Consider the following 13349-nt stretch of genomic DNA (forward strand, 5'->3'; position numbering starts at 1 on the left):
TTCAATGGGACTCATGAGTGCAAATACTGTACTAACAATGAGGATGACTTCGCTCCCTGCCCCTTACAAGTGCCTGATACTGATCCAGCTTCCTTACAGACATTCTTTCTAATCCCCACAGTCCCAGAAAAATTATTATTCCCCTCTTACTGGGGAGCAAACAGAACCTTTGGGAAATATACATAGGTTGCTCAAGGGCACAGTGTGGCAGAAGCAGATGTGGAAGCCAGGTCAGACTGGTTCCAGAGCCAGGGATCCCACTATTTTTAACCACCTCTAAAATTCCTTCAAAGGGACTTCATCTTCATGCAAATATTATACTAACTGCAAAGGATTTTAAACAGATCATTAAAGGGGCGCCTGGGTAGCTCAGTCGGTTAAGCATCCGACTTCGGCTCAGGTCATGATCTCGTGGTTTGCGAGTTCAAGCCCCGCATCGGGCTCTGTGCTGACAGCTCGGAGCCTGGAGCCTGCTTCAGATTCTGTGTCTCCCTCTCTCGCTGCCCCTTCCCTGCTCATGCTCTGTCTCTCTTTCTCTCTCAAAAATAAACATTAGAAAATTAAAAAAAAAAAAAATAAAATAAACAGATCATTAAAGCAATAGAGGCTTGATAGGCCCCCACAGGGTAACGCTTGACAAACATATATTTAAAAGGCTAAAAAAAATGCATTTCCTTAACTTATTCTACAACTCAGACTGGCCTCTAATTCAGACAACTCTTGCCCTCTTGCCCCAATTTGGCTCCAAATTAATTAAGTTTTACTATAAATAAAGGAGTAGATCACCATTATGGATCCATGCTATACCAGATAAATCAGCATTTAGAAACCTTGAAAACTTTCTAAAAATAAAGACTCCTAACCGGCTACCACACTAATGTCAGCCGTCCTCCTTTCCCCTGTGGGCACAATACCAGCCTGGGAAAGAAAAAGGGAAGTTCTTCCTTAGCTTTGGCTGGCACTCGGGAGGCAGGAAGGAAACGGACATTTACTGAGTGTGCTGGGTGCCAGGCCCAGAGACAGGTGCCTTCTCTCCTGAGATCCAGTTCAGCCATCACTGTGTTTCATTACCTTACCAGATGACCACGGAGTGAAAAGTTACTGCAGAATAGGACATTCATGCGATCTCAAAGTATTACCACCACCAGAGAGATAATTTATTCATTGTGAAGGGGAAAATGTACCTTTTCAAGGGAGAGATCAGGAAACCTCACCCCTCCACCAAGTAGTCAGCCTTATTATTACTAATAGCAAGACTGCCTGATGTTACACGCTTCCTGGTGCAATGTAGTATGAAGCACACAGCACTGCCTACAGAGTGTTCTTGCTGTAAAAAAGGTTACCTTAATGGAAAACCTCCTCCAGAAAAACTCAGGAAACACAGGGGTCAGTGAAACAGCTCAAACACCACAAGGAAACACCCAGACAACTCCAGAACATGGTACACTGCACATGACGACTGGCCTGTACTGTTAAAATTAAAAAAAAAAAAAAGAGAGAGAGAAGGGGCGCCTGGGTGGCTTAGTTGGTTGAGTGTCCGACTTCAGCTCAGATCATGATCTCGCAGTTCGTGGGTTCAAGTCCACGTCGGGCTCTGTGCTGACAGCTCGGAGCCTGGAGCCTGCTCTGGATTGTGTCTCCCCCTCTCTTTCTGCCCCTCCCCCACTTGTGCTCTGTCTCTCCTTCAAAAATAAATAAACATTAAAAAGAAAGGCAAGGCCATTAAAAACAAATAACAACAAAAAAACAGTGTGTGAGTGTGTAAGTGTGTGTGTGTGTGTGTGTGTGTGTGTGTGTGCGCGCGTGCGTGTGTGTTTAGGGGGAGATTTTTCTACTGTAAAAGTGACTTCAAAACACAACCAAATGCTATGTGTGGACCTTGACTGGCTTACAGGTTTTAAAAACTCCAGCTATGGGAGATTTGTGATGTGTGGGGTAGTGTGAACATGGACTGGATGTTAGATGATATTGTGGAGTTATCCATTTTCTTACACATGATCGTGAAACTGTGATTATGTAGAAGACTGTCCTTATTCTCAGGAGACTCAACTGAAATTTTTCGGGGTAAAGTATGATCCTGGCTACAACTCAGCTTCAAATGGCTTGGCCAAAAAAAAAAAAAAGAAAAAAAAAGTACAAAGAGAGAAAACAGATGTGGCAAAACATGAACAATTTCTGAACTAGGCAGAGGGCAGATAGTGTATTATCACTGTGTTATTTTTCATCTTTGCTGCATGTTTGACGTTTTGAATGATAAAAATTGGAATAGGGTAGGCAGAGGTGATTCCAGGAAGGGGTGGTCCCAGCAGGTCTGTGTGTACAGAACACATAAGGAGGCTGTTCACCACGTGAGAAAACACCAGGGACTCTTGTATAAGATTAAGATTTCAAGGCTGGGCAGACTGGTTTGTGATGTTACTTTGGATCTCAGGAACACTATCATTTCTCAATGCCAGCAGTATTTTTGTAAAACACGGCCACCCTCACCCAGCTGGCTAGTCCCCACATCTGTAACACGAAAATAGGCACAGGTAGATTTATCCAAGCTTTCAAAATGCTTGTTGTGTTAAAAACCAACTCTGTCTATACTTTGGCCCAGAACTTCAACTGTGCACGGCGAAAGAGGCTTGCGTTTGCTTTGCATCACACGTCCTGGGAGTAAACACTCCCAAATGCCAACACACACACTGGTCAACGCTGACCTTTGGCTGGCAGCTGGGCCGCTGCCCTGCAGTGGAACAGTGTGCTGAGTTTCCAGGACTGCTCAGCTCTGCTGGGACTCTGGGCTGAGTGACTTCATTGAGCCACAGACTGGAGTTAAAGCCACCAAAACATGAGGAACTGCTCAGCAGGCAGGTCATGACAAGTCCCTCATTTATTTATTTTTTGACTTATTTTTTTTTTTTTAATATAATTTATTGTCAAGTTGGCTAACATACAGTGTGTACAGCGTGCTCTTGGTTTCGGGGGTAGATTCCCGTGATTCATCGCTTACATGTAACACCCAGTGCTCATCCCAACAAGTGCCCTCCTCAATGCCCATCACCCATTTTCCCCTCTCCCGCCCCCCAACAAGTCCCTCATTTAAAGCATTTTTTTCTACTCAGACACCAAGGCTTCTCAGTGATGTCCCAGAGAACCAGAGCGGGAAGTCCCTTAATAAGCTTGCCTCTGATGTGTTCAGCTTTCCTCACATACAAAGGGTAGCTTACGTGGAGCCTCTGGAAAGCTCACTACTTAGCAAGGTGTCGCTGACACTGAAACATGTCTGTGGAGGCTGGCCCATAATAGTCAGTGTGTTTATGTAGCTTGAAGAAAGACTCCAGGCATCACTTGGCACTCCAACTCTCATCCACCTGGGCTGAGACCATCTAAAAACCCCCACAACAGAGGTAAGCACTGCGATGGGAGATCCTTGTGGGGATCAAAATCCTCCCCTGAGACATTAATATATACTATAATAATGTTATTAATTATTAATATAATATTATGTAGCAATAATTATAATAAATTAATCTATATTGTATATTATGTTATAACATATTATATATTATGCTATAATATGTTATATATATTATACATTGTTATATATAATAACATTATCATTAATATATATATTAACATCTCAGGGGAGGATTTTTTATAAATTTTTTTTTTCAACGTTTATTTATTTTTGGGACAGAGAGAGACAGAGCATGAACGGGGGAGGGGCAGAGAGAGAGGGAGACACAGAATCGGAAACAGGCTCCAGGCTCCGAGCCATCAGCCCAGAGCCCGACGCGGGGCTCGAACTCACGGACCGCGAGATCGTGACCTGGCTGAAGTCGGATGCTTAACCGACTGCGCCACCCAGGCGCCCCTCAGGGGAGGATTTTGATTGTATATATATATCAGAAGACATCCTCCAGGACAAAACCCTCCAAGTAAAAAACAACAACCTGTAAATGGAGACTAAAAGTGATACTCTGGGTAGAAAAAGAAACAAAGACAGTGGTCTAAGGATCCACTGAAATCAGGGATGTGAAGTGGTGAAAAGTCCCTCGGCCTGTCTGGCAGAGAAGGGGGTGCAGCTGATGGCACAGAGCTGGTCTGACAGGAAAATGGGACAGTACCTGCCCACAGAGCTGGGGAACTGTCAGAGAAGAGAGGAAGTAAGCCCATGGCACAGGGGGACAAAAGCTCTCAGGAGGGAAAGACTGTGACCCCAAAGAGGGTAGGGACTGTTAAACTGCTCAGGAGAGATGACTGCTATTTAAAATATGCTTGACAATGGGGCGCCTGGGTGGCTCAGTCGGTTAAGCATCAGACTCTTGGTTTTGGCTCAGGTCATGTTCTCATGGTTTGTGGGTTCGAGCCCAATATTGGGCTCCACGCTGACAGGAGCCTGCTTGGGATTCTCTCTCTTTCTGTCTCTGCCCATCCCCTACTCGTGAGCTCGCTTGTACACTCTCTCAAATAAACTTAAAAAAAAAAAAAGAATTTAAAATATGCTCAACAAAATAAACGGTAGAATTGATGATGAAGGATGGAGTGGCCTCATCTTCACACACCAAGACCTCCCGCAAGGGCTGCAAGGTGGACGCTCCTGTCACGGGAGCCTGGCACTCTAGCCAGCAGCTCTGCTGGACTGGGGAACCGACGCCGTGTCTGGGAAGACAGAGCCCCCCAAAGCCAAACTGCTCACAGACTTCCCTGAGAGACCCCCTCCCTTTTCCCAGAGGGAAAAGCCCCACACTTCTCTGGACAGAACCAACAAGTCTAGGAGATAAGCAAGGGCAGACACAGTCCTCGCCCTTCTACCTCTTCTCCCCGACCCTCCTCCTCATCACAGTCCCAGGACCCAGTGCCCATTTCCACACGCTCCCTCCACGTCTAGCCTTACGCTGAGCAAAAGGCCACGCTGTCGTCCGGTCTTTGCATACAGAAAGCGCCAACCGCAGTGGGGTTTGCACACGTGCTCGCACCGAAGATTAAGCAAAGCGAGTGTGTCCCTGAAGGCTTCAGGGCCAGTGCCGTCACTCTGAACACAGGCAACCTGGCACACTTCTCAGCAGTGGGCGACTCTGCCTGTCATAATCACATTTCATTCTCTCAACCACAAATATCAAGCCCTCAGGAATAAGTCGGGCCATCGGCATTAATCAAATCCACGGAAACAGCCAGAGCTACGCTAGGAAATCTTAGGTCAGGGAACACAATGCAAAGTAAGCCTGTAGTTCCTTCAGAGAGAAAGGAGGGCCAGCTGGAGGAGACAGAAGTAGGAGGGGAGTGGAGATCCGCACACAATGTCTCGAAAACACACACATACAGTTCATGCACCCAAGTCAGCAGCTGATTTGGGCTAAGTCATCACAAATTATTCCTGGGGGAACAAGTCGGTATTTGTTCAACAGGGAAAATAGCAAGACAAGTAGAGACTAAAAAGGAAAGAAAAAGTGGCAAACATATACAGTCGGGCACTGGTTATAAGATTTATCAAGGCCAGACAACCAGAAGAAAATGGCATCCAAGAAAAGCCTCTTCGGGGTTACCTGGAGCCTGGGATAATTCACTCAAATAAACCCTGTGTTAGTTATAACAAGCAAAACTCTAAATCTAGCAACTCCACGCTATAAGATGCACACAGCTGCAGGACCCCTCCCTAACGCTAAGGAGCACACTCTCTGCAGAAACTTCCCACTCTGCCCATGTGAGCACAGTGGGGAAGTTTTGAGAACCAGTCATTTTGGAATTAATGCCTCTGTACAGATAGTTATAACCCTTCCTGCCCCAAAATGCAATCACAGGGGCACTCCTAGGCCTACAGCCAACCAAAGCCTCCTGTTACTGTAATAAAGGTAAGGATGTGCGCCAAGAAAACAATACAAACCCATGACACACAGCACACAGGACAACAGGGTGGAACTTCTAGTTCTCCAGAAGGGCCATCTGGGGTTTTCTCCTCCATCAGCAAACCCTCAAGGAAGAACCAACGGGGACTTAGCACAGGGATTCTGAGACCTCCCCAGCCCCTCTGAACCTCCTCCTCCATTCAGCAAACCACTTGGTTGTCCCAAGTCTCATGGAAAGGAAGAAAAGTTGAAATACAAATAACAGAACTGCGCTGGGAAAGGGAACCACCAGGGGAGGCCTGAGAAGCAACTTAATTAGGAAAGCTTGGGACAGGGACGGAACAGGCGGACCTATTCAGGAAGGAGGGGAAAGAGGAGATGTGGGGAAGAAGGCAGTCCGAGTGGGTCCTGCTCCAACCAAAACAGAAAAAAAAGCTGGGGGGAAAGGTGAGGGCGAGGGGGCAGGAGGGAGTAGTACTGGGGACGCAATGCATGGCCTTACAATCCAGACATTGCAAAGTAACAGGATTTAAAAGCGAACTGGAGATAGCAAAGCTTTGGGATGTGAAAGAGCAGGAAAAAGCCCAGCATCAGACTAGGGATTTAGAGATGCAGGTTAAAAGTGAGAAGGGGAGGCTAGGAAGAGACTCTAAAAGGGGGGCACAAAGGACTGTTCCAACTGGGGGTTCACGGCCCCAGGCTGGAAAGTGGAGTAGCCTTAAGTCACGGTAACAAGGTAGCGGGAATGGGGGGAGGGGGGCAGGGAGCTAGTTTTAGTTTTAGGCAGGTATCTCGGAAGAGAGGCATGAGCAAGCTGTTGAAAAAGAGGTGGGGTGAACCCTGGCTAGAGGCTGCAGCGATAAGGCGAGAGACTCAGGACCTTGGGTCGGGGCCAGAGCCTGCTCTAGTTTGGGAATGCCCAGCCCGGGCTCGCGGGCAGAAGGCACCCCAGGCCTTAACTCTGGAGGCGGGAGGGTCCCCGAGGCTGGGCAGGGCCTGCGGTGGTCTTACAGGGCCTCAGGAGGGTGGGGGTCCGGGACTCACGCATCAACGTGCTGAAGGCCACGACGCCGAGCAGCCCCTGCAGGAAGATGCCGAAACTGTGCATGAGTGCGCCGCTCTCGCAGCGGCCCGCACCGGACGCGACGGTGGACGGTGGCCCGCCCGGCAGCCCGCGGCTCGCGTTCCCGGCGGGGCCCTGCATGGCGGGCTTGGCGGAAAGGCGCGGGGTGCCGCGGCCAGCCCGCCAGCCCGGCCGGCCTCGCTGCGTGCGGGGGCCGCACCGCCGAGCCCCGGGCCGGGAGTCCGAGACAGGAGCCGGTACCTCCGCCCCGCGGCCCACTCGCCGCCGCGCGTAACCCGACGTCTGAGATCGCAGCGCCCGATTGGCTCGGCCGGGCGTGGGGGCGGGCCTCGGCCGCTCCGGCTCTCTCCCACCACGGGCGGGGCTCCGGCCAGGCGTGGGGGCGGGGTCGTGCGTCCGGGCCACAGGTAGAGCGGACCAGGTGAGCCGGGCAGCACGGACTGGAGGGAGCGAGTCCCCTGACCCTGAGCTCCAGGTCGGCAAGGCAGGAGCAGGGATCGTCTGCGACTAAATTCTTTTCCTTTCCAAGATTAAGCCATCGTAGCTTGCAGAATTTACTAAAAACACTCCTGGATTCCACCCTGTTTCCGATTCAGTAGCTCTGAGACCGAGCAGAATAATCTGCATTTTCAGCAAGCGGCCTAGATTATTCTGAAGGAGCAGTGAGGCAAACAATCCAAGACTCTGCACACAGTAATATTCCTTCCAGTACAGACGTTCGACGTTCTTCTATTTTCCTTGTTAGTACGAATATTGCGGCCAAGAGCTTATCTTAGATTGATCAATCCGCCTGAGTCGACTTTTTTTTTTCTTCCCTGAGCATAATGTAAATGGTTATTTCAATCCAGATGTGGTCGTTTAGAAATATACAAGGTTTATACTGAAAATAGGTCAACATACCCCCATCAGGTCCATTTTGAACGTGCTTCATAAAGCCAAGTTGTTGGTAACTCTCAGAGTCTCTAATGCCTCCCTCCTCACATGCACGTTTACTCCCACCTTAACCCCTTGACTCCTTGGAAGGAGCTCTCTACCTCTATTAGGGCCTCTAGTCTCTATTGTCCCATCTATCCTCCCAACACCTCTGCCTTTTCTCCATACACCTCTTGTTGATTCCTTCAAGTCCCCAGCCTTCCTGCTGCATTTGCTTAATGACCATGTACACATATTATTCCAATAGACACTGGGCTGTATTTGTGGAACAATAGATACTCCACCTAGGGAAACTTACCCTTAAAAGATAGCCACCAACGAATTCCAATTATATAAAAGGGCTAAATGCCACACAAAAGCTTTCGTGGCTAACAGGAATACTAACCTGATTATCCAGAGAACAGAAATGCTGTTGGCTCTTTAGAGCCCTTCTCTTACAATGCACTTCATAGCTCTGGGTCTTAAACGGCATTTCAGCTGTGTGTACTACTGTTCCCTTTTCTGCTGAATGAACTACTCCTCGTGCTTAAGGCCTGCCTGACCTCCCTCTCCGGTGGGCTTCCATACTACCTTGTGTATACTGCTCCACTAGAGCTTTTCATACTGCTAATCAGATGGTTTTACATGTGTCTCTCACACAGCTGAGTGTGAGTTCCCGGAGGGCGGGAACTGGTTTACATTATTCACCCTTATATCCAACATAGCGCCTGGCACACAGAACATGGCAACACTTTTTTTTAAATTAAACCGAATTTTAATTTATAAAATTTAAAACTCTCCACAAGTATTGACCATGGGAAAATACAGAAAATCAGGTTAAGAAAATAAATAGGTAAGGGAAAATTGCATTACTGCCTTTAAATCTAAGAAGGTCTCTTACGGGGATGCTCAACAGTTACAGTCCATGTTCAGAGGGAATCAAACAAGAGGATGTGTACTTAAAGCAGAAGAGATTGTGGGCTGAGTATAAGGAGACTGTTAATTGCTTGAAGATACAGGCAGCCTAAGGGAAGTTGCACATAAGAGCTGGAGAATGACGTTTTTGACAAAGCACTGCTCTGTCCTTCCAGGTGTGGAGGGATCCTTAAGGCCCGTTGCTGCTGTACCAAGACAAATGTAGACAAACAAGAAGCATTCTTCCGAGATCAGGGGCAGATTCCCCAACGCCAGGAGCAAGGTCGCTGTGGGGAAATTCTGCTCTTCCTACCTTTCCTGACCTGCAATTAAAAAGTCCCTAAGTCCAGAGGGTAAAGGTCAGACAGCAGGAGAAGGGGGGAGAATTCTGGAAAGGCTCAGTTTATTAAAGTAGAAAGGAACTTTCTCCTCCTTCCAGAGATGATTCTGAGGCCCCACTGGAAAGAGTTTTGAAGGATTTACTCTGGCCAAGATGTCTTCTTTGCTGTCAAATGAAGTTAAACATAGCTTAAGACCTGTATTAATGTTCTTACAACCACTTAAAACTGCCATAATATGCCACAAGTTTATATACACTCTTAATTACAAAAAAAAAACCCCACGCAAAATATTAATCCAAAATAGTTATTTTTTAATCCCTTGAAGTTATACCCATCAAACTTGATGGGAATTATTTTAATAGGTATTCTTGTGCATATTTCTCCTTAATTATACTTTATCCTCAACTCATAACTTTTAAAATTAAGAGAAAAACAGCAAGCAGGAAGGATACAATGCAATATGCATTTTGTTTTGTTCCAAACAAGCAGCTTAAAAAAAAAAAGGGGGTAGCATACAATAAACAAAGTGCATCAGTTCCAACAAGTTAGTATTAGAAAGAGGCCTAAGGAGAGGGCTGGAACCAGCCAGAAGTCCCACCCTGGCAGGCCTCTGATTGTCTTTAGAGAATATTCAACCAAAAAAAGAAAGGAAGAAGGGAAGAGGAAAAGAAATGAGCACTTTAAAATCTCAAAAGAAACATTCGAACTACACTTCCTTAGAGCCTTCTTGCAAAAGGAGATAAGGAACTGTCCAGTTTTAATTCTGTCTCAACTTTGTAGGGGCCCTTTAGTCATCTGCTTTGTGACTTGATTTTACCCCTAAAGCCTGTCCTCGTCTTTCTTCAAGCACTATTTGCCCACCACCATTTGGCCAAACTAAGCACGCAGTTAGGTTGACTAAACCACATAGAAACCTCAGGACTGAGCTTCCACACACTGTGAGAACAGGCACCATCGGCAATGGTGGCATCATTTCACTGGTCAATATCATCCTTTGTCCCCAAAAATAGTCAGAGACCCTTGCCTCCCATGGCTCAGGGTCCACACTTGACTGCTGGTGTTGAGGACTTGTCCGGCAAGGCTGTAGATTGTTTTCCTTTTAAAACCGTCCTTTGTGATAGGCCATAGCACCAGGACAGACCAGACCCAAACAGTGTGTTAAGTCAGAAAAGACGTTAAGTAGGGAGGGAGTTTTAGGCCTATTTCTCCATTCCCCCCTCTCCTAGTTTTGCTGGTTCTTGTGAAAAATCCAAGAGTTCTGAAACACCAGAAGCAAGAAAACCTCCAGTGCATTTAGTGCTCACCACCTTTTTTATACCTTTACCCCGAAGGCTGCCCTCAGAAATAAGGCTACTTATGTAGTCTGGAAAAAGTACAGAGGAAACCCCAAGTGGGAAAGCTTGGAACCAGATCCACATGCACTGGGCTTTGAGTTTAGAACTCTTCTGCAAAAACTCCAAGTTCACAGGTGGCTTACTTGGATAGATTCAAATTTCCAAAGTATGTACATTCTCACACAAGGGGTGAGAATCATAAAATTCACTAACAGAACATTGTAAAGTGAATAAAGTCATGAAAGAATTATAACTGCATGAAAGGGGCTTTTTTTTTTTTTTTTGGTTTCACAGGAGGCTTTGTTCTACAGTTTCTGAGACAGCACCATGACCATAAAACATGGTTACTTACAGTGGACCCAGGACCAAGACATTCAAATTTTAAAAGTGGGTCCCTGGTTCCCACTAAGATTTATACTTCACTTGTTAGTAATCTCTTCTTCTCCCTTATTTTCATAAGGCCAAATGATAGCACAGAACACTTGAACTTATGCTTACACACACACACACACACCCCTAGAATACAGGACCAGTGTTCAAACCAAGTACATGCTTCCACTGTTGAGACTAAGCTCCTAACATCTCTCTCAGAGCTGCTGTGGGTATCAATCAAACTAGTGAATGGTGTCTTAAATACAAGTCTTTGGTGATAGGTGCCAAGTAAATATAAGTGTCTGTGAGTTTTCCCCAGGTTCCCATCTAGATAATTCTTGCCTACTGTTAACAATTCCCTGATGTTCTGTGTGTCCCCTAGAACTACTTTTTGGCTTGAGACAGGGGAATGGTTCTGAGTCCTACTCTACCTAAGGCCTCCTAAAGCTTGTAATCTGTATTCAGATGCCACATTAGTGACAGGATTAATACAAGAGTGAGTAAAATATATTCAAGTCCTCAGGAAGCTTTGGTCCAAGGCCCTCTCTCTCACAGTGAGAATAATTTTACTTCCAGGAGAAGAGGCATATAAAGGCCAAGTTCTGAATTGGTTTTCCACATCTGCCTCTATCGTAATTCAATAAACATTTACCAAGAAGCCCATCTCTTCCAGAGGTTGCTAGGTATCCTTCCCTGACCTCATGTATCTACAACATAGATGCTGAGAGCCACCTACATTGCTAAAGAAAGGCAGATAAGTAAAGCCCCATTAAATGCATCCCCTGCATTAGACACCTCAACTCTCCTTCAAATGAGAAGGATGAGGGCAGTTTACAAAGGAAAATAGCACAGTTCCCAGAAGCCCACAAAATATAGTCAAAATGTTACAGCAAATCTTCACGTGCAATGAAAGATTTCCCTAACACACTAACATGGGCTAATAGTGGTCAGTCAACTTCAAGTTCCAGGGGGCTGATATAAGTCCATTCACCTGTTTCCAAGCTTGTTAATTCAGGATCAAAAAGTGGATCATGGAAAACTTTCTGACCTCAGGCAGCTGTGGGGCCAGCTGAAGGTGAAATTCAGACAAATGCAGCCCCTCACAATGTGCCTCTGATAAATTTAAGAGGTTGATACCTTTAAAAAACAAAGTTCATGTACCATGTACCTATGTGCAATATACAAACATCTTATCCCAACATGGTGAGTTATTATCGGGTTTAAAATCTGTGTTTCAGAATCACAGGAATCAGACTGTCAATGTTGTCCAGCCAAGCCCCAGCAGCTTTATAAGGGAAATGGAGTCTAAATTTTATACATTAGAAAAAAAAAAAAAGCCCTGGACCAAATTCCCAAACAATTATCCTCTCTCATTTGATATCTGGGAGTGGGGCAGGGGTATATAATTCTCTTTAATGAGGTTGCCTGAGAAACTATATCTCACTATGAGGAACACAAGAAACATTAAGGGAAACCCAACTTCGAGTCAGCTTCTCTCTAAGACAAAGCTGAGCCTGAATAATCATGGTATAGACAGACAAGCCGGCTAAGCCCAGACTACATCCAGATCCAAGACTACTCAGGGCCGTGAGTTTCACCTTTCCAGGGGCTTTGGCCCCCTTCCATCTATGGTTTCTGGAGAAGGCAAAGAGAGACAATATAACATATTCATTGTTGAATTTGGTAAATTCCCTCTCATAGGAAGTAAATCTCATTTCCCTAAATAAAACAACATTGTTAATTAAGTCGATTTTTTTCCCATTGATCTTCTTTAAGGAACCCCCTTTGCCTTAGTGCCTTAACTGCTGAGCTCTCCAGAAATTTAATTGTGTAAGGTACACCTCCCTCCCCCAATTCTATCTACTTTATACTAATTGTTCCCAAGCATCTTATATATATATATACATACATATGTATATGTGTATATATATATATAAGATGCTTGGGAACAATTAGTGTGTGTGTGTGTGTGTGTGTGTGTGTGTATATACATATATATATATATATATATATATATATATATATATGTATATACACACTATATATATATATATATACACACATATATATAGTATATACATATACTATAATTGTTATATATATATAACAATTAGTGTGTGTGTGTATGTGTGTGTGTGTGTGTGTGTGTGTATATATATATATATATATATATATATAAGTTTCTCTTCCATGGGCACAGAATTAATTACATTTTTTAAACTTGGATCTCTGAGTAAGTTCCAACATATTAATTTTTATTTAAATGAAGCTTCTTTCCAGGTCTACATGGTGCTAACCTAAGCAAAGAGTGGATGCTTTAATATATGATTTGGTTGGAGGCTTGAGTTAAGGTGGTTCATAAATGATCCAATGAAGATAGGGGTGCAGACCACAGAATGTCTGCCAATGTCTATAAACTGGTGTGGATGGGGGAGAGGAAGAAAAGGGAAGTATCACAGTCCGTTTAAATCTGTAATAGTATTACCTTATATTTGTATAGCTGTTGAGAATTTACTCGGTTTTGTAGATTTAAAACATTTTTATATCCTAAAGATGAGTG

The 13349-nt window shown here is 45.1% G+C and overlaps 1 protein-coding gene across 1 annotated transcript in view; it reads right to left on the reverse strand.

Annotated features, from left to right (window-relative positions):
- The window catches only part of LOC122487323 (store-operated calcium entry regulator STIMATE), a 53168-nt gene extending 45998 nt beyond the window's left edge, over nt 1–7170 (reverse strand). Inside the window, exon 1 of the mRNA XM_043587626.1 lies at nt 6876–7170. Coding sequence (XP_043443561.1) covers nt 6876–7035 — 160 coding nt within the window. The 5' untranslated portion in view covers nt 7036–7170. The remainder of the gene's footprint in view (nt 1–6875) is intronic.
- Nucleotides 7171–13349: the final 6179 nt, after the last annotated feature.

This window comes from Prionailurus bengalensis, chromosome A2, assembly GCF_016509475.1.
Source record: "Prionailurus bengalensis isolate Pbe53 chromosome A2, Fcat_Pben_1.1_paternal_pri, whole genome shotgun sequence".
Lineage (NCBI taxonomy): Eukaryota > Metazoa > Chordata > Mammalia > Carnivora > Felidae > Prionailurus > Prionailurus bengalensis.